The 25023-nt window shown below is 42.4% G+C and overlaps 1 protein-coding gene across 2 annotated transcripts in view; it reads left to right on the top strand.

Annotated features, from left to right (window-relative positions):
- Positions 1–25023, top strand: part of Btbd9 (BTB domain containing 9) — a 346626-nt gene that overhangs the window by 21044 nt on the left and 300559 nt on the right. For both annotated transcript variants that reach the window (XM_060369206.1, XM_060369205.1), the window contains exons 2-3: positions 21850–22058; positions 23891–24254. In XM_060369206.1, the coding sequence (XP_060225189.1) occupies positions 21874–22058; positions 23891–24254 (549 nt within the window). In that variant the 5' untranslated portion in view covers positions 21850–21873. The remainder of the gene's footprint in view (positions 1–21849; positions 22059–23890; positions 24255–25023) is intronic.

Raw genomic sequence — 25023 nt, 5'->3', positions numbered from 1 at the left:
CTTTGTATGTCAAAGTGACCTGTTCTCTAGTGTGTCTCTTTGGCATTCATCAGGGAAGTAATCTTGAGCTGCCAGCATTGGTCGCCTTTCCATTGTTTTCAGCTACTGTCAGCTGTCCTGCCTTTGTCACGCACTGGTAATAGAGGTGGTAGTAGTAGTCACAGCAGAAGGAAATGTGTGAGGTTTTGTGGTGTGCTGGGAGGCAGTGTTTTCCTGTTACCACGAAAGGGAGGGTTAGGCAGTGAGATGGTTCAGCAGCAGGTAAGCGCTTATCACCCAGCCTTGACAACCTTTATTCAGTCCCTGGAGCCCACAGGACGTTGCAGGAGAGAACTGACTCCACAAAGTTGTTGTTTGACTCCACTTGTTTGTGCCGTGGCTCGTGTGCCCCTCCTGACACAGTGATTGTTTTAATAAAGAATATTTTAAAAGAGAGGTTTAGGAGGATGGTAAGTGATACGGCCAAGGCTACACCGTAGTACATGGTGTGGCCAAGACTCCCACCCAGGCAGTGTGACTTTCGATACCCTCTGATGTCTGGTTTATCTAAAGCCTGCTGCCTCCAGAGATGAAATGGATGCTGCAGGTGCGAGCCCTGTGTGCGCTTCCGTGCCACAGGAGCCGTGTGGAGGAGAAAGTGCAGTGAACCAGGTGAAGTTAATTCATGAAGCCTGATGACATTGGAGTCTTCAGTGTGGAAGAGTGTCTTACCATCTTCTGAATAAGATGTTTTGCTCAGTCTTTGCAATATGATGTGCATTTAGCGCTAGACAGTGTTTTACTTTGGACTAGCCACATTTCTGGTGCTCTGTAGCCCCAGGTGCTAGAAGGGCCACTGTTATTGCAGCTCCAGAGGGACAGGAGTCAGACATTAGTCTTTGGAGGAGTCAGCCAAAGCCAGGGAAGCCTGTGGAAAAGCCAGCAGAAGAGGCATTGAAAAGAAAAAGACAGCCTTGTAACTCCTGGTGTGACCCCAGTTCCGGCTCCTCTATCCGGGACGGAGTTCAGGTGGAGATGGGGGCCGAGGAGACGTTTGCTCTCATACCACCCTGCAGTTGCCTTTCCCTCTTTCACGCTGAGTACTACTCAGCACGCTTTGTTTCCACAGGACTGCATATTGTAGCCAGCTTAGGGATGGATAGGCATTTGTCGGCTACCCACCACGACAGCAGTTTCTAAGAAAAAGACTTCACAACTCTAAGAGCTATGACTGTCTTATGTTTGAAATGCCATCTTGTGCGCAGAGTGGAGGGAGTTCATTAGGGAAGGCTGGTTAGTTATCTTCTGCCTTATGAGCTCTAGGTAACCTACACAATGGAGAGGTGAACTCCTCTTTCGGAGTCCCCTGCGGCTGTGCTGGGCTCACTACTAGCTTAGTGAGCCATCACCAGTTATTGAATGCTAGATGAGAAGCAGATATCCTTGGAACTAAGCTGTGTGAATGGTTTCCTTCTCAAACTCCATTCTTTCACAGTGTCTTTCCAGAGGCCTCAACCCGATACAAACAAGCACACAGGCCTACCCCAAACTAAATGATACAGAAGGGTTAGGAGGAGAACCTCTGGCTTCTGCCCTGTGAACAGGCTAGAGCAGAGTCTTGGGTTTCAGTGGGTGTGAAGGCAGTGAGCTGCTGTGGCTGAGGTCGCGAGGCTGTGGCGGGCGCTGAGGGCTGCCCTCTGTTCACATTGTACTGCAGATGTCTCGAGCCTGGGAGGCCGAGAGAGCGCCAGGCACAGTACTTGCTTTTTCTGTTTAACCCCATTTGAAAAGGAAGCATAGGAAGTAGCCACCAGGAACCAGGGCTGATGAGGTTAGGGAAGGAAACCTTGTTTCCTTTCCCTTAAAAAAAGATTTGTGTGCGTGTAAGCCTTTGTGTATGTATCCTGTGGGTGTGCAGGTACCCACAGAGGTCGGAAGAGGGTGTTGGATTGCCTGGATCTAGAGTGCTGTGGTTGTGAGCCCCCTGATGTGGGTGTTGGTAACCAAAGTCAGCTCTGCAAGAGCCTTAAGTGCTTTTAACTTGGGAGCCATCTCTCCAGCCCCAAGGAAAACTTAATAATTAAAGCATTTAGTTTAAATAGTGAAGATATTTAAATTATTTATATGTATGTTTTATTCACATACACATAATAATTGATTATGAAATTTTCATGTATGCATATAATGTATTTTGAACATACCCACTGCCCTCTTATCCTTTCTAGTTCCATTCCTGTTCCCCATGATCCCCTTTGTTTTCCCAACTTGTTTCCCTTCCACCCTCCCGTGTTTTCGTTTGTTTTGTATACCAGTGAGTTTTATTAGGGTTGCTTATAAGAGTGTGGATAACTCACCAGTGGCCATACCATTGAAGAAACTTTTCTCCTTTTGTAGGAACTTTTCTCCTTTCTTAGCTGCCTGTCGATCGTCACGGAGGAGGGTAGAGTCTTGTGAGCTGTTTGCCACCGAACAGCCTACCTACCTGCCTATAAGTCCTTGGAAAAGGGTGGGCTTTTTGAGCCTCGCCTTCTCTAGGTGGAATGGTGACAGGCTCAGTCCTGTGCAGTCCTGAGACTGACAGGGTGTGGCAGGTGTTACACTTGATTGTATTTGCAGGAAGCAGGTGGTTCTTGCCTTCTGAGGGTTGCAGTTTGAATACATTTAGCTAATTCTTACTAGCCTGTCTTAACACTGTCACCATCAGTGTTTCTTCAACTCTCAGTGCATTCTTTTCTTCATGTGCAAGTTGGAAATATCTGTTGCCAGTATTCAAACTGTGTGTGTGTAGGCATGCATGTGTGCCACTGTATGTGGAGATCAGAGGACAACTCATGGGAGTTGATTCTTTTCACCATTTAGGACCCAGGATCCAACTCGGGTCATTAGGCTTAGTGACAAGTGCCTTTTATCTTTTGAGCGATCTCACTGTCCCCTGTATTTCTTTCGGAAAAAAAAAAAAATTCAAATCCTTTTGATAAACTAATCACCTCTTTTGTTGCCACTTATATAAAAGCTCAGTTTATTATTTGAAAAAGAGACAGTTCAGACATATATTTAATTTAAACACAAAGTTTCCCAGTTAATTCACTCTCCCCTTTCTCTGAGGCCCGGCCATTAACAATGGGTTGTTCAAATTCTTTTTTTTTTTTTTTTTTTTTTTGGTAGCCATGACCATCCTGAAACTATCTCTGTGGAACAGGCTAGCCTTGATCCTCCTGTCTCTGCCTCCTGAATGCTGGGATTAAAAGTGTGTGCCTGTATTCCTTACTCAGTTAAGGGACATCTGGGTTGTTTCCAGGTTCTTGCTACTTGCTATTACGAATAAAGCTGCTACAAACATGGTTGAGCAAATGTCCTTGTTGTGTACTTGAGAATATTTGGATATATGCCTAGGAGTGGTATGGCTGGATCTTGAGGAAGCGCTATTCCTAATTGTCTGAGAAAGCGCCAGATTGATTTCCAAAGTGGTTGTACAAGTTTACATTCCCACCAGCAGTGAGGGAGGGTCCCCTTCCTCACATCTTCCCCAGCATGTGTTGTCAGTTGAGTTTTTGATCTTAGCCGTTCTGATGGCTGTAAGGTGAAATCTCAGGGTCATTTTGATTTGCATTTCCCTGATGACTATGGACGTTGAGCATTTAAGTGTTTCTCTGCCATTCGCTATTTCTCTACAGAGAATTCTTTGTTTAGCTCTGTACCCCATTTTTTTAATTGGATCACTTGATTTGTTACTGTTTAATTTTTTAAGTTCTTTATATATCCTGGATATTAGCCTTCTGTCAGATATAGGGTTGGTGAAAATCCTTTCCCAAGAAATTGTGGCACATTTATACAATGGAATACTACTCATCAATTAAAAACAAGGAAATCATGAAATTTGCAGGCAAATGGTGGGATCTAGAAGAGATCATCCTGAGTGAGGTATCTCAGAAGCAGAAAGACACACATGGTATAATAAGTGGATATTAGACATATAATATAGGATAAACATAATAAAATCTGTACACCTAAAAAAGCTAGGCAAGAAGGAGGACCCTGGGTAATATGAACAGTCCTTACTCAGAAAGGCAAACAGGATGGAAATTGGAAGAGTGAGGAAACAGGACAGGAGCCTACTACAGAGGGACTCTGAAAGACTGTACCCAGCAGTGTTATCCAAGGAGATGCTGAGGCTCATAACCAAACTTTGGGCAGAGTGCAGTGACTCTTATGAAAGAAGGGGGAGATAGAAAGACGTGGAGGGGACAGGAGCTCCACAAGGAGAACAACAAAACCAAAAAATCTGGGCCCAGGGCTCTTTTGTGAGACTGATACTCCAACCATGGACCATGCATGGAGATAACCCCTGCTCAGATGTAGCCCATGGCAGCTCAGTATTCAAGTGGGTGTCCTAGTAAGGGGAACAGGGACCGTCTCTGACATGAACTCAGTGGCTGGCTCTTTGATCATCTCCCCCTCAGGTGGGGGGTAGAGCCTTGCCAGGCCACAGAGGAAGACAATACAGCCAATCCTGATGAGACCAGATAGGCTAGGATCAGATGGAAGGGGAGGAGGACCTCTCCTATCAGTAGACTTGGAGAGGGGCATGGGAGGAGATGAGGGAGGGAGGATGGGATTCGGAGGGAATGAGGGAAAGGGGCTACAGCTGGAATACAAAGTGAATAAACTGTAATTAATATAAAAAAGAAAAATAAAAATTAATTTAAAAAAAGAAAAAAAAATCGTGTGCCTGCACTGCCCAGCTCTTCAGGTCCTTTTTCAATATCTGTATAGTTCATTAGCTAAGTCTGTATTTAGGTGTACATGCCAGGTATTAGGACATGCATTGAACTGATTAAGTAAATACACACATACACATATATATGGTGAGTGTCTTTATATAAACACATATATGCATATACATGCATATACACATAAATGTGCATGCTCATACACTGGGTCCTGTTGTCCTAAGACCTGCTCCTGTCACTTACCTCGGTGGTCAGGTCAGACTGCAGAGCTAGGGCTAGGCATGTGGCCCGGTAGTAGAGAGCTTACCTAGTATGTACAAGCACAAGGCTTTGGGTTTGATCCCCAGCACAAAAACCATGCAGAGCTATTTCATGCTTTTGTTTTGTTCATACTTGTTTTTTGAGATAGAGTCTCATTGTGTAGCCCTGGCTGGCCTGGAACTCACTATGTAGACCAGCCAAGCTGGTCTTGACCTCCTAGAGATCTACCTGCCTCTGGAGCACTGAGATTAAAGATAGGTGCCATTATACCTGTCTAGTTGTTCCATTCTTTTTTTTTTTTTTTAACTTTTATTAATTACACTTTATTCATTTTGTATCCCCCCATAAGCCCCTCCCTCCTCCCCTCCCGGTCCCACCCTCCTCCCCCCCTTTCTGTATGCATGCCCCTCCCGAAGTCCACTGATAGGGGAGGTCCTCATCTCCTTCTTTCTGATCTTAGTCTATCAGTTCTCATCAGAAGTGGCTGCATTGTCAGGGTTCTAGGTTATCTCCATGAATAGTCCTTGGTTGGAGTATGAGTCTCTGGGAAGTTCCCTGTGTTCAAATTTTCTTCTGTTGCTCTCCTTGTGGAGTTCCTGTCCTCTCCAGTTCTTACTATTTCCCACTTCTTACATAATTTTCCATTCACTCTGCCTGTCAGTTGGCCATTCTTATTAATGAATGTATCTCATTTTATTTTTCTCTTACCTATTGTTGGTGTTTTAGTTCCATAAACTTAGAACTAGTCAGTAGCCATACAAATTTCTAGAAACACAGTTGTTGGGCCATAAAAATGTGTATATAAACTTTTGATAGCATGCAGAGCTCACCAAGAAGCCGTTGTACGTCCAGCACTGAACTTTGCCACATAATGACTCAATGGTAGTTTCAGAACTTGAAGGACCACAGAATGTAGCCTGGTATACCCTCGCCTCTTCTCAAGGTAGAGACTTGGAAACTTGAAATTTCTGAGAGCAAGAGAAGGCGAGGGCGGGGGAAGAGTACATGTGAGTGCAGGTGCCTACAGAGGCCAGAGACAGCCTGGTTCCCCAGGAGCCGGAATTATAAGTCCTGTTGGTGCTGCAAACCAAAGTTGGCTCTGACAGAGAAAGCAGTATGCTCCCCTAACCACTGAGCTGTCTCTGGCTCTCAGACATGCTTTGTATCGGACCCTCCACCGGTGTTTGTCTTTAGACTCAAATGTCTTCTTAGTTCCGGATTTTCCTTTCCTGCCACCAGCCTCTTGACCTTGCCATGCTTTCTTTTTTCTCTTTGATAAAGCATCATTTATTTACTAGCACACAGCTACCCTCTCCCTTATTTAACGCCCACCTTGAGCACAGCTGTGTGGGTTACTTTAGGTTTCCTCATGGGTCCAGCAGAGGATTATTGTGTGGTCTTCAGCTGCAGCTGATCCCACCTGTTTGCTGTGAAAAACATAAGCTTCATTTATAAGCACTGAGAGAGAAGCCAACTGCAGACGCTTGTCTGTCACAGCATTTCTGTGACTGTTTTATGTCGAACGCATGATGATGGTACAATGGAACGAGGGCCAACTTAATACAGTTTAAAATTTTATTACCTCTTTTTTCCCTTAGAAATGACCTTCAAAAAATACTCGGCTTATACTGTGTAAATCTTTTCTGTGACGATATACTTCTCTTGCCTGCATTGTAGACTTCCCTTACAAAGGCACAGTCCAGTTAGTGTCTTCCTGTGACGGACTCTGTGTGTCAGGGCCAGCGAGGCTGCTCTGGATAAAGGCACTGGCTTCCACTGATAACCTGAGTGGATCTCTAGGACCCCAATGGTAGAAGGAAAGAACCAAGTCCTGCAGGTTGCTTGCTTTCTTCTCATGTGTGCCTCCTGCACACACCTACCTCCCCTCACACAAAATGGGTGTAATTTAAAAAATGTGTTAGTGGCATTCTTAGTTGTTACAGTAGCCGAGCTGGTCATGTGTGAAGATTATGACATTAGGTAAAACATCAACTGGCAAAACTCTGAGAAACAGATCAGCCTCAAGGATTTTGACAAAAGAGAAAGAATTCAAGATTAGATAGGAATTAAGTTTGGTCTATGAATGCTGTTCAGAACAGAAAATAGGAGTCTAATCATAAACCTATCAATTATTCAGTGGTGTCCTCGGGGTGTTAGTGCACAGAATACAAAGGAGCCTTTACTTTTTTGTTATTGTTCTAAAACAAAGACGAAAAAATACAGTATTTTTATCTTTATGTTTTTGTTTTTAATTCTCCCACAATGTAAGTGAACGCTGCATGTACACAGAAGACGATCATAAGGCAGGTTACACACTTGTTTATTCATGGGGGTTTGTGGAAATTTGGGGTAAGGCCAAGTTTAAAGCATGAAAGGGTAACAGTTTAATTTAATTTCATTTAATCTCTTTATTTCATAATTTCACAGAAAATAGTCATGATATGAGGGTATAACAAACTACAGTCAAACTATGCACAGTAGAACATTTTATAATGTTCTGCAAATGAAAAGCCAATTTCCTTTACACAGACAATAATGTGGATGTTCACAGCAGCTTTGCTACAAAGAAATTACGTTGCTGCAGTTGATGATTCTACTGCTTTAATGGGAGTTCATGCTGTAATAACCTTTATTAATTAGGAAAACCATATAATTCAAATCTACGCAGTAATATTATAGCCTCATAAGTTGCCACTGAAGAAATTAAATAGAAATGACTTGTCCTGTGTTTTAAAATATTATTACAAGTAATAACCTCTGTGCCATTCATGACTATTTCATTGTTTTTTTGGCTTTAGATGTTTATGTTTATCTGCTGGTAACATTCAGTTCCTACAGTGTTCAGTGGGCTTGGGACCGGTAAGGCCAAAAGTCGAAAAAAAGATAATTCTGTAAATTTTGCGACACATAAACTCTTCTTGGAGCTGGGTTCTGTGACTTCTCTCATAAAAGTCACCCATCTGTGGGGATTGCTCCATTAGAAGTCACAGGAGGAGCAACCACGAGCAGAGACTGAGGGGGAGCTTGATGGCTGGATGAGTGGGTATTGGGTTAATATTCAGAACTTGGGCAAAGAAAGGCTGGTACATTTTATTCCTACCCCCTTTCCTATAGCAGCTGAAGACAGAGTATGTTGTAGGGAAGAAAGAAGGTGTAAGGCTTTACATTGTGAGAGAGCACCCAAAACAGTGGCCTGCAGCTCCTTCGCCCCACGGGCACTCCCTCGGCTTAGCGCTGTCCTCCTTGGATGCTGTGGTGGCTGTTCTGCAGCCTTTGGATTGTCTTAAGTGGAAGTTGGACTCATAGACTGCGAGAGGCTTAACCAAATAAAAGTAATGATGATAGCCTAAATTATAAGTTGGTCGTTTTCTTTTCTCTGCTTTTCTTTCCTTTTTGTATTGCGAATCTTAGATGACTTATGCTGGGATAATAAAGTGGCAGCCTTGCTCAGCTACCACAGAATTAGTTAGCATTGCCAGAATGAGCCTGGAGCATTTCCTAGTTTAAAATAACATTTTTCAAAAGATGAGCCAAGGCCAGGGCCCCTCACAGGTCCTCACAAAAAATATTGGCAACTAATAGGCATTGTTGTAGCCTTTCATTTTATATATAAATATATGTATTTATATATAAATATATACGTATATACTATATTATAGAACTTACATATAATGTGTAATATATTTATATACAATTATAAAATAAATTATGTATGATATGTAATATATATCATGCACATATTTATGTATAAATTTACGTATAAATGTAAGGATATATTTATATATAATTTGAAGGGCTACTATATATAGATGTATATCCTTGGGCAGCTTACTAGTAACCAATCAAATGAGGCATTGGGGGGCTGGAAATGTGGCCTTTTAAAGCCTACAGTAGCATAATCCTGCAGTGTGTACAGGATCTACTTCACCCTCCGAGTCTGGCTACCACGTAACGTGTGTAGCAGTGCCGCCCAGCTCTTGTCCTGTGTCTGAACACGTGTAGGTTAGAAATCTTTGCAGATGTAGGACATGCTCGTCAGGGTATGCCAAGTTGAGCGTCTATTGTAATTTTTATTAGAATGTGCTGCCGAGCTTATTTGACTTTGTCCTGGGGTGTTTAGTTAATCCTACCGTCTATATTGTCACATACTTGTATTAAAAGCATTTGTAGTCTAGACTTTACATTGCAGATCAAATATGAATTCTCCCCCCCATATTATTAAGTCAAAGGTATGTGTGGCCTATGTAAAGATGACATGAAAATGGCTTTTTATTCTTTTCAACCAGGGAATATTTTTTACCTGGTCTAAATAGACTGTTTCTGTCACCCAGCACTGGTGCTGTATTAGAGAGAGAGCTTAGTCTTCTGTTGAATGATCTACAGATTCAGAAACTAGTTTATCCCTTGGCAAAAAAGTGGAGGATCAGTGTGCTACTTAGTGAATGGAGTTATGTGCATGTTGAATAAAATAATCTTGTCAAATGTTTTTGTTAAGATGTACTTTGTTAAAGCTGACGTATGTGTATGGGTGTTTTTTACAAACATAGAAAATTGTAGAATGTGTTACCTTGAAGGTAGCCTGGATGCGAATTCAGTCTTTCCCTAACAAAAGATACCAGGAATCTTCTCCTGTGAGCCCCATTTCCTTGTTGTTGCTCTTCAGTGCCTTCTGTAGAATTGGGCTTCCAGAATATCAGAGTGAAGGTTATACCTCTGGAGTGGGCGTCATCTCCAGACTGTCAGTGACAACTGGAGCATCCATCAAAAGCCAGGTATCCTTTCTGTGAGAAGGTAGAGCGAGACCCTCAGTGAGTGTTTAAGATGCAGTCAGGGCATAGTTGACTCCCTGAGCACTATTAATTTAAAGTTTAAGGAATCCTACTTCAAATTACACACCACATGGGTACCAAGAGCAGAGAGAACTTGCTAAGCCATATGCCTGTAAATGCCATCTCTTTCCCCCAGAGAAAGATCATTTATATTTTGCAATTAGAGAGCAGAAGGTCTTTTTCCTCATAAAGGCATTTCAGTCAGGAAGTATGCAGGGTGGAGAGGGTGCCCCAGGGGAGACTCAGACACGACTCAAGGACTCACTGGCACCTCTGCCTCGTGGAGCCACTTTGTCCGCTTCTTCATGAAATACTGCAGAATCGCTTTGATTATAAAAGTCAGAATAGCTCTAAGCTAAAGCTGGTAAACCATTGCTAGAAAGTGTGTTTTAAGTAAGAAAATGAGTATTTGGGACAACATCTTCCCCCCTCCCCCCTTGAGGCCCTTAGAACACTGTTATGAGCTGCATATGGTGTTCTCACTTTCCTGATGGACGTTGTTTATTATTCTGGTGAGAAAAAAATGGGAATGGGCTTCTTACTGCATAACAAACAGGCAGTAACCGTCAGCATGTTAGCACTGCTGACTAGCGTAGTGATTATTGATGCTTTTGAAGTGATGAAAGTCAGCACAAGGGTCCACTCCCTCTCAGCTGATGTTTGAATAAGGTGCAGTGGAAGCTCTGTTTCCTGGTGGAGCTGTATTTGTTTTCTCCTAAACTAAACCCTTGGTGCTCTGCCTATCTATCACCCCGAGGGCAAGTGGGAGGAATAAATTAATCCCACCTTGACTGTGGAAATCAAGTTTAGGCTTTAGAAATGTAATCCAGTCATATCGCACTGTGTCTGAGGAAATCCGCCTTCAGACTGGAAGGGTCTCAGAGAAGAGCGGAAGTGGGATGTATCAGACAGCCCCTGATGCCTGGCCACTCTTGCACCATTATTACCTAGTGTTTGTGTGGACTGACCTCAGAGTCCCTTCCTAGCTGATGGCAACCGGCTCCTCCCACCTACACCGTCCAAGCACTGCCATTAAGGCGTGTGCCACCATGCGTGGCTTAATTTTTATTTGTAGAGAGAGCCCTGAGAGTTTGCCATTTCTGTCTTAGTCACCAAATCAGATAGGCCTGGTTTTGGCAAATTCAACTCACTCTTTCATACACCAACTAAGTAGCTTTTTAATGTTAACAACCAAGTAAATATGTCTGTATAAAAAAAGGTATGATTGTTATAAATCAAATGATTGTCATGAAATGTCTAGGCTTCATACGGATTAGCTTTCTTAGCAATTTGATAGTCCTTTTTCAGTGTTTATATTTTACTTAATAGAACAAACTTTTCAGTGGTACTTTTTTTAAGGGGGGTGGTAGTTCAAGACAGGATTTCTCTGTGTAGCCCTGGCTGTTCTTAAACTCATTGTATAGACTAGGCTGGTGGCCTCAGAGCTTCCTGAAATCCACCTGCCTCTGCCTCCCGAGTGCTGGGATTAAAGGTGAGTGCCGCCGCCACCCAGCAGTAGGACTGTTTTATAGCATCCATTTTGGCATTCATTGATGTGTATTTGAGATTGTTTCAGGACTGGAGTGTAGCTCAGTGGAAGAGTACTTCCTGACATGTTACAAGCCCCTGAGTTCAATACCAGCCATGCTAAAACCAAACATTTTTCATGTTATTAGTATCTAATTTTCTTTGTTTTAGTCATTTATAATACTAGTATTAATAACATTTATTACTGATATTGAGATGCTATTTGTTTGACTGAGTCCTCAGAAAATAGACTTTTTTTTTTTTTTTTTTTCTCCAAAACTTGCCTAGCTTGTGTGAGGCTCTGGGTTCACTCTGAGCACTCAAAACAAAACCTTGTGGTAGATGTAAAATCTATACACTTACTTTCTTTCTTTTTTTCTAAAGCGCCTAGGATTTCAGCCTTCAGCCTGTTAGGCCAAAGCACCGTATGATTGAACCCAGCCCTTATACTATTTTCTGAAATGTTTTCATTTGACATAGTTTCTTTTTTTGGAGTGTGTATGTGCTCTGTGTGCGTGCGTGCGTGCGTGCCTGTGTGTGTGTGTAACCACATGGTTTTTCTATGTCTGCCCTGCTCTCAATAATGACATGGAGACCTTTATATTCATTAAAAGCTTCAGGTACTATAGCTGGGTAGATACTCAGGTATTCTATCTGACCTACTTCCTGCCATGTTGCCCATTACCCGCCATCTTAGTCTCGCCCTGGCATCTGCTTCTTCATCCGTGTCTCTATCCTTCTCCGCAACTCTATCCTTTTTGGTCCCCACCTGAGACCTTTCCGTGGGCTTAGAAGTCCTACCTGTCCTCTCCTGCCCAGCTATTGTTTGTTCAGGTTTTTATTTAACCAATCGGAAGGCGATGGAACAGTGTTTACAACATACCAAGACAGATGCTTCATAATAATGACGATGCCAAAATGTGGACTGCAACCAGATCTCTGGGCACCGAAGTGAGCATTTGAATACACAGTGCACAGAACCATCCTCCAACACGTGTGAGAGTGTGTGTGAGTGTGTTATGTGTACATTTGTACGCAGGTAAATGTGTCTAGGCCTGAGAGAGAAGGTATTGGGTGTCCTCCTCCATCATTTTGTTTTCTTCTTCCAAAGCAGGGTCTTTTTTATTTTTTTATTTTAGCTAGGCTGGCAGCCAGCACCCCTCTACTCTGAAGATCTTCTTGTCACTGACTCTTCACCCTGGGGTTGCAGGTGCATGCAAGACCTTGTCTGGTTTCTTATGTGGGTGCTGGTGTCTGAACTCGGGTCATCTTGGTTACTTAACAAACTCTTTTAAACATTGACATCGCTATAGCTCCCAAATCTTTTCTTAACCTGGTATTCTTCCAAGTATGTTTTGTTGGATTTCCACCATTTGACGTTTCTTATTGGCCTTTTTTGTTTGTATATTTGCAATATAAAATATCAAGCATGCTTTTTCATATGGTGGTTCAAGGATGATTGATTTCTTTACAATATCGAATCTTTCCTTAACAAATGTATGTCTCTATGTTTTTCTTAAATCTTCTAGCGGAGTTTTAAAGCTTCCTTTACATGTGCTGTTAGTTATGCCTAGATATTTCTTGTATTTTGAAGTTATAGTTCAAGGATTTCCCCTCATTTTCTGGTCAGTTATTTTGGGAGGTTGGTGGCACAGGAGAAAGATTTTCATTATAATTACTTCATGTGGATATGTCAATGAACCTTCTTGATTTAAAAAATAGTTTTTGGTAAATTCTCATATAAGTTTTTCATGTGGGCCATCATTATCTGCAGGTAGTGGTTAGTTTGCCTCTGTTCCTGGTCCATTTCCGTTTTTCTCAGTTGCATAATTTTGTTCCTATAAAATGTTAATAGTGATGAGTAGGTGTCATTGACTTATTCCTGAACTTATTTGAGCATTTCTTGTGTCTTACTCACCAGATACTGTGAGGGTGTGAATATGTACATGTAGATCATTGACAATCTTTTTTTTTTTTTTTTTAAGATTTATGTATTTATTTTGTATACAATGTTGTGTTTGCATGTATACCTGCAGGCCAGAAGAGGGCACCAGACTTCACTATAGATGGTTGTGAGCCACCATGTGATTGCTGGGAAATGAACCTCATGACCTCTGGAAGAGCAGCCAGTGCTCTTAACCTCTGGGCCATCTCTCCAGCCCCAACACTCCTTTTATTTGCAGCCAGTTACATCTTTTATTATCAGGTCTGTAACTGTGTGGCTGTAGATAGGTGTTGACTGCTCTTGCAGAGGACCTGAGTTCATTTTCCATCATGCATGTTAGGCAGCTCACAACTTCCTGTAACCAGCTTAGGGGATCCAGCACCTCTAGTGTCTGATGGCGCCTGCCCTCAGGCACGCACGCCCCTAACCCATAAATAAAGATAGAAATTTTAAAAGTCTATAATGAATGTCGTCAAACTTATTTTAGCATTTATTGAGTATGTGAATGTTTTCTGTGTTCAACTGTTGGAATTCATCCACTTTGTTATGAGTCCTTCATTGTTTCCAATGTTTGTATCTTTTACATTAATCTTGCTTGAGTGTATAAATGTGCTAATGTATTCATGTCAAGATTATATTGATTTCGTAAGATAAGGTTAGAAGAGGTCTTTTTCCTCACGGTCTTCAGCATACCCTGTGTTGTGTGTTCTCACAACTGCAGAACCACTTTCTTCTGCATGAGAGTAAAGTGTCTTCTGAATGATCTTTGTTGTTGGGAAGAAACCTGTCCATAATGTTGTTTGGCCCTGTGTAGTTGGAGGCTAGAGGATGGGGATGCATTTGGATAGAGTTGGTTGTTACCCGTTTCTTTAAATCTAAGATTAAGTAAGTAGTTGCCTTCAGATAGTAGGTAGACTTTATTTTCAGTGCCTTTGCTGAGGTCATTAAGTCCCCTTGTTATTTCTAATGCTCTGCAGAAAAGAATGAGCAGCCCAGGACTGAGTTGCTTGTCTCTGGGAGAACCTGCTTGCAAGGTTGGCCCTTGCTGAGCACCTGCCAGTTGAGACAGAGTTGACTGTGAGTGAACTGAACAACTGTATCAGCTGCCCTCTTCTGAAACTCTGGAATGTACATCCACTTCAGGCAGGGCCTACCTCTGTGCAAGCTCCCACAAGTGCTGTGGGCGTTGTGTTTCTAACAAGCTTTCCTGGGTGGAAACTTTATCTGTATTGTCACAGCCTGCTCTTCCTGGGGGAGTTCAGCATGTGCTGTGTGACTCCACTGGGAGAGGGTCCTGGGATGGACCCTTGGGCCTGCTTTTCTATAGGCTTTGCCCCATGAGATCTTTTCTCTTTGATACTTTTCTTTATTTTTTTTTAACTTTTATGTGCATGAGTGTTTTGCTGACGTGTGTGTGTGTGCCATGTGCTTGCCTGATACTTACGGAGGCCAGAAGAGGGCATCTGATCCTGGAGATGGAGTTACAGGTGATTGTGAGCTGTCATGTGGCATTACCTGGGGCCTCTTGAGGCACAAGTGCTCTCAACTGACGAGCCATCTTTCTAGTTCCTGCTGGGGTTTGTTTTTTTTTTTTTTTTTGGGTGTGGGTGTGGGTGTACTTTTACCGAAGTAGGTCATAGCAGTGACTATTAACTATGGACTAAACTGTGTGAGTCCTCCTAATTATTGAGTCCAGGAGCAGTTGTAGGGTCCTGACACAGTACTTACGGCTGTGTATATATGTGTGTGTCAGTGTGTAGCTAGGTACACACGAGTGCAGGTAGGTGCCTGTGGAGGGTATTGTATCTCTCTATGCTACAGTTATGATTGGTTGTGAGCTGGTTCTCTTCAAGAGCAGTGCCCGCTCTTAACCACCGAGCATCTCTCCAGTCTCCTGTGTGTTTTCTTAATGACAGCTCTTCCAATGGGAGCAAGGTGGAATTTCAGAATAGACTTACTTTGCATTTCCCTCATGGCTAAGCATGTTGAACACTTCCACATATTTATCGACTATCCGTATTTCTTGTGAGAGCTGTGTATTCAGTTCAGTAGCTTGTTTACTAATTGGCTGATTTGTGGATTTTTTTAATCTAAGTTTTGGAGTTGTTGGTAGCTTCTAGATATTTCCTCTGTTGACTATAAACTATATGCAATAAAGCTTTTCCACCGTTCTGTGACTGCCTCTTTACTTTGCTGATTACTTTCTGTGCTCTGCAGAAACTAATGTGCTCATATCTGCTGCTTCATATCTGCTGCTGCTTGGGGTTATTTGCTTTGCTATTGTAGTCTTTTTCCAACGGTCTTTGTCTATGCTTACATCCTGAAGTGTCATCTGTTTCACGTTGGCAGTTTCACAATTTCGGAAAGTTTATTTTGGGGAGGTAGCAGGAGGGGCAGTTGGTCACACGTGTTCGTAGTCAGGACGCCAGTCCGTGGGCTGGAACCGCCTACATTTAGGATGTGCCTTCTCACTTCAAATTCTCTAGATAATCTTTCACGGGTGTGCCATAGAGGCTTTCCTTGTGGTTCTAGATCCTGTCGCTTTGACAGGGTCCTCTCACTGTCACAGAGCTGAGGCAACCATGAACGAGATGGTTTCTTGACATTTTTATTATTGGTATATAGAAAACTTACCATCTTATATGCTGATTTTTATATCTTGCCATTTTGCTTAGTGTTCATTAGAGCTAAGGAAACACTGATTCTCATATATTGTTATGCATAATAAAGTTCTTTAAAAGGTAATGGCTTAAATTGATAGCCATTTTAAATTTACTCTAATTCTGCAGCTCAGCTTGAGTCTGGACCTCATGGTACCTGCTAGATTTGGAGCATCCTTAAGTATCCAGCCCAACTAGAGTGGGTGATGGCTGAGCAGGCTGGAAGGACTTCACTGCAAATACATGTTTGGACCTTGGTTTTCCCTTCACCTGGGCTCATTATTCATCTGTGTAATCTTAGGGACTTTTGCTTTCCATCTGGCATGTCCACATGGCCCAGGCAGCTCAGGGCTCCCAAAAGGACAAAAGCAGATCTGTCAGACTCCTGAAGGTTTAGGCCTGGAAACTCACTTCTCTTGGTTAAATTGATTCCAGCTTCAGATTTCCTGGGGAGGAAAATGAATTCTGTACTCTGTTTTATTTATTTATTTATACATTTTTTTAAAGATCTATTGAGTATTATGTGCATTGGTGTTTTGCCTGTGTGTATATCTGTGTGAGGGTGTCAGATCCCCTAGAACTGGAGTTACAGACAGTTGTGAGCTGCCATGTGGGTGCTGGGAGTTGAACCCGCGTCTTCTGGAAGAACAGCCAGTGCTCTAAACAGCTGAGCCATCTTTACAGTGCCACCCCCCACCGAGTTTCATGTTGTTTGTGTCTGGGGAGAGGAAAGGCGTACAAGTAAGCCGTCTTAAGGACTGTTTACCCTAATGATGCATCTTTGTACAAACTTTTCCAAACTCCCTATCTTCTTAATCATTTCTTCTTAAATTTGATTTGTTTTAATTAGCATACAAAGTAAGATAATTTTTGATGCCATTTTTACAGTGTACTTTGGTTGATCCATGAGCTTTTCTCTTCCCCTGTATTGCACTCTTCTGTTCCCAGTGGCTTCCTTTTCATCTTGTCATGTTACATGATCTGTTCTTGTTTTACAGCTGAAATGTCTTAATTTTATATGACAGGGAAAAATAAGCATTAAAAGGCAGAGTGGCAGAGTTATAAAATGTTATTTGAGCAAATAATCTACCATATACGTGCATCCTGAGTGTGGAAATGATCTCATCTGATACTGAGTTCTCAAAGGTGATGTGTGGTTAATGCAGCTCAGTGTAGAAAGTTGAAACATGTCAGAGCTCAGTTCCGTGAACTTTAGTCATCTTTTCCCCCTAGTTTTATTATTAAATGGAAATTAGTGACTTAAAAATATCGTGGTGTAATTTTTAGTGGGCTTTTAAAGAGAAACTACACGTAGAGTCCACATAAATTTATTAGTTTGCAGATACGCTGGCGTATTGATGAAATACTCCACTTCTACGCGTGCACGTGCAGTTTGATAACTTTGTTAGCATTGATTGTCACTTTGCAATGATATGAAATATATCAAATAATATCAGAATATTGTCCTTGTTAGTTTGTTGTCAGCTTGGTGCAGCTAAAGTCATCTGGGAGGAGGACCCTGAGCTGAGACAATCCTTCCCTCAGATTGGCGTGCGTGCATGCGCGTGCACGCATGTGTGTGTACATATATTTGTCTATGTAGGGCATTTAAAACCTTTTCTCTTTATTTTTTGAATGTTTATTTTACATATGAGTGTAAATATTTATTTATTTTACATATGAGTGTTCCATCTTCACACACACACACCAAAGAAGGCATTAGATCCATTGCAGATGGTTGTGAGCCAGCATGTGGTTGCTGGGAATTGAACTTAGGTCCTCTGGAAGAGCAGCCAATGCTCTTAAGAGCTGAGTTATCTCTCCAGACTGAGTTTTCTTTTCCTTCCTTCCTTTTATTCCTTTTTTTTTTCCCCTCGAGACAAGGTTTCTCTGTGTAGCCCTGACTGTCCTGGACTGGACTCACTTTGTAGACTAGGGTGATCTCAAACTCACAGAGATCCACCTGCCTCTCTAAGTTACGGGATTACAGTCGCGCACCACCGTGCCCGACTGGGCATTTTCTTGATTGATGTGGGAGGGCCCAGCTCGCTGCGGGTCCAGGTGGTTTTAGGTGGCATAAGAAGGTGGACTAATCAGGGTTCGCCATGGCCTTGCTTCAGTTTCTGTTTCCAGGTGTCTGCCTGGAGTTCCTGTCCCCACTTCCTTCTTGGTGCGCTTGGTACCCTGTACAGTGTAAGGTGAAACAAGCCCATTTCTCCTTAAGTTGTTCTGGTTCATGGTGTTTTATCTCAGCAATTTAAACCCAAGACAGCCTGTTTTTCTTGTGCACATATTTTGCTTTTAAACTTGTGTGCTTAGAGGATGTAAACATATTAGCTTTGCATAACTATAATGAAATATCTGAAGTAGGCTAACGCTATAAAGAAAAGGGGTTTATTTAGCCTATAATTTTAGAAGTTCAAGGGTATCACCCTGCCCTTGGCCTAGGACCTCACGTGGCAGGATGGTATTACAGTGATGGGAACACATGTAGGAGGAAGAAAAGAGACCTTGAAACATGAAGCTCCAGAGCTTAGCGGGCCCATGCTTGCTGAGGCTGCACTCTTGAGAAAACTGCCAAAGGGTCCCTTGAGAACTGCCTTAACTGTCTTCAGTGGCCTCAAGAACTTCCCATTGGGCCAACTCACCTCTTGGGTACCTGCCACCTCCTGATCCCATCACTGTTGATTCTGTGATCAGTTGGATCAAGGCCCCCACAGATGGACCTGTGGAGGACAAACCACATTCAAACCATTGCATGAACCACAGCTATCTCGGCTGGTGGTGGTTCTCCACACTGCTTATTCGAACCACTGCAGTGAGGTGACTCCAGGGCCTGGGTCCCCTTCCAGGCTAATTAAAGAAGACTCTCTGGTGGGTGGGCCGCAAGCATCTTACGGTCATTTTGTTGGGCTTCCTGTGGGGTTCCAGTGTACGGCAAGCTTGTTGAGAATCACTGGTCTAATTAAAATTATTTCTGTATGCCAATAAAAATTGTGTTTATTCCACACTAAGTGGCTGTTTTCTGTATCCAGGACTATTCACTTTATGTTTCCACTTGGAAAAATATAATTAAAATGTAAATTTAACAAAGTGAAATTATATGTATTGAGAAGTAAAGATCTGGAGAATCCATTAAGGCAGATATTTACATATCTAGAATTAATGTTCATGATACGTCAGTTGATGAATTGTAAATATCCCACCGAGCTAGTTAACTGGAAATCAGTCATTGTTCAGCCAGAGTCATTTAGCAGTGGGTTGAGTCTTGGCCATGACTTAGATAAATAGTAAGAGGCATTTACCAGAGGATATTCATGTGGAATGTGCAGCGCATACTGTCAGTGCAAACAGTCTGTCTGGATAACAGAGTGATGTGAGCTTCCTGCTGGGAGGCATGGGCTTTGACAGCAGAAGCTAGTAGCTTTCTGAGTTTTCTGGTCAGCGTAGGAAGTGACCATGTTATTTTGAATAACAGTGGATAAAGTAACATAAAGAAAACAAACCTCAAACCCTGTCTGATCCTTTGTCTAGAGTTCTTGATCACATTAATCAAGCACTTGGCAAACTGTGGTTTATTGATCAGTTCCATTTTTAAAATATGAATGAGTGTGTATGTGTGTCAAACAGTTATGTCTGTAGAGAATCAGAGGACAACTTTGGGTGTTAATCTATCCTCAAGCTCTGTCTGTCTGTTCTCTCTCTCTCTCTCTCTCTCTCTCTCTCTCTCTCTCTATCTCTGTGTATGTCTCTCTCTCTGCACCATCTCACAGTGGCCTGCAACTCACTGAGTAGGCTAGGCTGGCTGACTAGTAAAGGCCAGGAACCCATCGTCCCTCTCTGCTTTCCAGGGCTGGGATTACAAGTATGTGTTCTGCTGTGACTTGATTTTTAATGTGGGTTTTTGGGGATCAAACCTAGGTCCTCATACTTGTAATGAGTTAGTCCCCCAGATACCCTCCCATTTAAAAAATAATAGCTTTATTAAGCCACAGAGCTGTTCATTCATTTACTTATTGCTTATGGCTGCTTTTAAGTTCCTAAGGCAGGCTTTGAGTATGTATGACAAAGTTGTATAGTGCACATAGAAATATTTACTATGTGACTTTTATAGAAACTGCCCCAACTCCTGTGTTAAACTGTCATATCACACATTTCCTGTTGTTGCTGATGCTTCTGAGTTGGTTTTATTAAGCTGAATTTGGTGTTTCACATACAAGTGACTGAAGATGGTTGAGTTTTAACTGTTTCAAATGGGAGCTGCAGTCAGGAAGAGGCATTCCCTTGTGTATTAGTTACTTTTTTGTTGTTGTGCCCAAGGCCATCTGTAAAAGAAAGCATGTAACTGGACTATGGTTTCAGAGGGTTAGAGACTGTGATGGTGGAGGGAAGGGATGGTGGAGGAACGGCTGAGAGCTCACATCGCAAACTGTAATTTCAGAGGTGCCCCCCAATGACACCTCCTACACCGGTGATACGCCTCCTAATCCTTCCCAAACAGTTCTGCCAACAGGGACCAGGCATTCAAAGACAGGAGCCTATGGGGTGGTTGTCATTCAAACCACCACTCTTTGGCAACTCTGCAGGTGCTGCTGGTCCTCCACCATGTTGTCTTTCATCACAGCTCTTGCTGTTGGTCTCCCTTGGGGTGGTCATGTTGTAACCAACAGCTAAAGAACTTGGCCCATGACGGTTTTCCCTGCAGTCACAGGAGACAGACTTCCACGCACCTTGTTTATTAACGGATCTGGGAACGGAAGTTTGAAGATGAGACGTCTTCAGCCCTTATTTAAATTTGTTTAAAATAAATTGTTGAAGACAGTAGAGGTCCACAGAGCAAGTATATTTGGCTCAGTTTCCCTGGTCTCAATACAGAGGCCTCTGAGCTACCCACCACCTCTTATCCTAGGGGATCAGAATGCTAGTGAAAACCCTCATGACTTTGCTGAAAAAGGCATACTTGCAAATAAAAAATTATAAACAGTTCTAGCTTTCTGCAATTTTTAACTTCCTTTTTGAATATGTTGAACTTCATTCCCTTGATTTTCATTTATTTTTATAGACAGCACATAAAAGCAATGATACACCTATAAATATGCTATTCTGGCAATCACTGTCAACCTGATCAATAGAACCACAAGTGTGAAATAAAAAGTCTTGCCATGTAGCTCAGGCTGGCTTTGAACCCATAATCCTGCCTTGGCCTCTTGAGTGCTCAGGGATTAGACATGCATAGCACTTCACCAGGCTGTAAAGTGCAATCAATCTAGAGAATATGCCAGACAGATTCTCATTTTGGAAGAGGGCTCTGATGCTCTTGTAAATGCTTATCAATAAAGTAAGTTTCTTTTGTGACCACAGATTGTTTTTGAAAACTGTTTCAGGTAGCTCCAGACCAAAACCTTTTACATGAAGTATGAAATTTATTTTGTAACTTATGCCTAGATCTGTAATTGAAAGACCTGGGAGGGGGGGATGGGTTGCTGAATCCAGCCTTAAGTCAGTCTGTGCTGAGTGCAGGTATACCCTGCTTGGTGGTTTTCCTTTCCAGGAGGTGCTGTTTGGCACAGAGCGTCCGTTTCTACATTGTGGTGGCTTTAAGCGCTGCCAAGTTGTGAATATCCTGGCAGTTGTTACTTTTCTAGTGTGAAGGTCATCGAGTTAGTGAAAACAGCTCGAGTTGCTTCTTAGCATAAGCAGGTTAATAAAATAGAAACCTCTGACACTTTGGACTGAGGTGGGAGGACTGTGAGTTCTAGGGTAGATTTTAAGGCCAGCGTGGACTGCGCATTGAAGACTTTAAAAAGAAAATCATGCAGTCACTGATGAGGAACTCTGATGGAAAGTTTGGTGGCTGGCAGGATGTGCGTTTTCCTGCTCGGCTCCGTGTCCTCACTGACTCCCTCTTCCTTTGACAGGTCAGTGACTACCTGTTCCACACGATGAGTAACAGCCACCCTCTTCGCCCCTTCACTGCAGTGGGGGAGATCGATCACGTGCACATTTTGTCTGAGCACATTGGTGCCCTGTTGATTGGCGAAGAATATGGCGATGTCACATTTGTCGTGGAAAAGAAGCGCTTTCCTGCCCACAGGGTAATTTTAGCAGCCAGGTGCCAGTATTTTCGGTAAGTGAACACTTTCTATTGAAAGATTTAAGTTATATGTGGGAAGCAATGGGTTTTCTATGAAAATATGTAACTTAGGTGTAACAGGTGGCATCCTGTAGCATGTGTGACTTCCTGAGAATCACCCTTTCTTTAGGAGCCGGCTTAGGCTTAATTACATTTTACCTAATATTGGCTAGAAGGAAATCACCAGTGACCTATTAATATGTGATTGTTTATCTTTGACATCGCTAAACAGTAATAAAGCTGGTGCATATAGAGTCTCAGTTTTACTTGGAGAAATTGAGGTACCTGTGGCTTAGGGAAAATTTCATATGTTCTCCAGTGAAAGCTGTGTCTGACCTTGAAATGAAGACTAATGAGGACTGCAAAACAAGCATGTCTTGGCAGTCCTATTCGATGGTGTGCTTCTTGCGAGTATGTGTTCTTGAGCTAGAACTACCATAGTTAGCTGACACCCACTTCCACAACTTGCCATCCTGTGCAAATAAAATACTGAAACCAGAGGTTTAGAGGTTGGCATGAGCTTGTCACCCTTCCTAAGGGTCAGTTTTCATGGCATCTGGCCTTAGCCTGGCCAGTGTTTCTGATTCCTGTGCTAGGCGTGGCTTTTCCTTTTCTTAACTTTTATTCCGGTTCTATGAAAGTACTTTTTAAAGATCCTTTCTTAATTAATAATAAAAAAAATTTTGGCTTTATGTTTATTTTTCCAAATACTGTAAATTTTATTCTTCCTAAAAAGCAATTGAAAAAAAAAACCCTATATGTGCATGTGATCAGTATATTCTTTAAAAGACATGCAAACATTTTCAGAAACTTGAAGATGTATTGAGCTGATGGAATACATTCCCCTCACTCATTGACCTTTTTGCTTCTGTGGTTATTGAACCTTTGAGGTATTTTGTGGCTCACTTGGGGTAAACCCACTTCATCACCAAAGCTCTTTGAGACTCTTACTGATAACACTATTCTTGTGCAGAGGAAAGTTAACTGTCGGCAGTCAGGGGAGTTCTGACTAAGCCTTGTCACCAGAGCTTATCAATTCCCCGCAAGGGTATGCTAGCTGTACAAGAGGGACCTTTCCCAGTGAGCACTGAGCCCCCTTTACTCATTACAGGAAAAAGCCAAGGCGGAGCTTTCCTAGACAGTACCCATTGATCTCTATTGATCTCCTAGTGATGACATAGACTGTGCTGTGCATGCCAGTGTTTCAACCATGTTAATCCTGACATTTTGATTTTCCCCAGTGTTTCAGTATTCATTCCTGTATATCGTTAATGAATTGTTTTTATCCAGTTGTGTCTTAAAAGAATGATTACTGAGTCAAAGAGTATTTACATTTCAGATTTGAATAGGTATAGTATTAGATTGCTTTCCAAAAAGAGGGGCCCTGCTGACATAGGCCCTTAAACGCTTCAGGACAGAATCTGTTTTCTTATCGCTTGTGCAGCCAACAGAGGCTCCCGGTGTGTTTCTCTCATCACATTCCTGTAGGGTTTTACTTTTTAAACTGCTTGTGGACTGGGAACATCTTTATATTGAGTTCATTGTTCCTCTCAAAAGATCACTTCTAACTTTCTGTGTAGTCTTGCATTCTCAGGCTATCTCATTAGCTCAGTTGTTTATGGCATTAATTCAAAATGGTTTTTAAATTACTCTTCTCGTTTCCTTTAAGGAATCACTTAAAATAACTTTCATTTATTCACCTGGATCTTTGAGTCATTAAGCAGATTTGTCATTAAGCAAAAATTATAGTGTTGATAACCATTATTTTCATATATTTTTAGCAAATTGGGTTGAGGTTGCAACTGTGTTTCTTTTCTGGTGTGCAGGGCATTACTGTATGGTGGAATGCGAGAGTCTCAGCCTGAAGCAGAAATTCCTCTCCAAGACACCACTGCAGAAGCATTCACAATGCTCCTCAAATACATCTACACTGGGCGGGCGACACTGACAGATGAGAAGGAGGAGGTGCTGTTGGATTTTTTGAGCCTGGCTCACAAGTACGGATTTCCAGAGCTGGAAGATTCTACCTCCGAGTATCTCTGCACCATACTTAACATTCAGAACGTCTGCATGACTTTCGATGTCGCCAGTCTCTACTCGCTGCCCCGGTTAACGTGCATGTGCTGCGTGTTCATGGACAGGAACGCTCAGGAGGTGCTGGTCAGCGAGGGCTTCCTCTCCCTGTCCAAGGTGCGTCTGGGTCTGCTCTTGGTTTCTCGGCATGTGTTCCTTTACTAGTACTTCCACAGTGACCTCACCACAGTGGTCCACGATTCAGAAGGTCCTGGGCCTCAAAGAAGTCATCTGGTCCAGCACTTGCTGCTGGCTCCTGGAGCTCTAGATGTTACCAGGCAATTGGTTCCGTTTTTCTTTCTCTTTTCAAGGTTTCTCTGCTAAGTTTTATGTGCGAAAGAGACTGGTTTGCAGGGTAGTTGGTTTTAATATTATAGTCAAGTAAGATTTTTTGTTGTATTGTATACTGCTTTCTGATTTTGTGTTTCTCTGATGGAGAATGGAGCTAAGAATTCCTTTTTGACAAAAAGGAAAAGTCTTTAGGGCTAGGATCCAGTCAGCGGCACAGACAGAAAACCCATAAAGGAGATCTGATGTGCCAGGGGAGCCTCTTGAGTCCCCGCCGGTGTTCCTCCTCCTGGTGGTTTACCACTGTAAAACTGGGATGCTTTAAGTCTGCCTCTGACTCCAGGGCAGTGTCTGTCTGTCTATCTTTCTGTCTCTTTGTCTCTCTGTCTGTCTCTGACTCTCTCTTTTACGCGCTCTCTTTGTTCCTTTAAAGAGCTATGCATCTTGACTTGAATGGACTATTTTTTGAATTTGTATTATTTATTTATTATTATGTGTGATTTATTATTTCACTTAACTCTGAAAGCAAAGAATTTTCAAGGTTGCATCAGTGTTCATGAAGGTCGGTCCAGAGAGCTGAGCCCGGACACCGTGATAG

Source organism: Meriones unguiculatus, chromosome 16 (assembly GCF_030254825.1).
Source record: "Meriones unguiculatus strain TT.TT164.6M chromosome 16, Bangor_MerUng_6.1, whole genome shotgun sequence".
Classification (NCBI taxonomy): domain Eukaryota; kingdom Metazoa; phylum Chordata; class Mammalia; order Rodentia; family Muridae; genus Meriones; species Meriones unguiculatus.
Note: the sequence above shows the minus strand (reverse complement) of the source record. Positions and strands in the feature narration are given on the sequence as shown.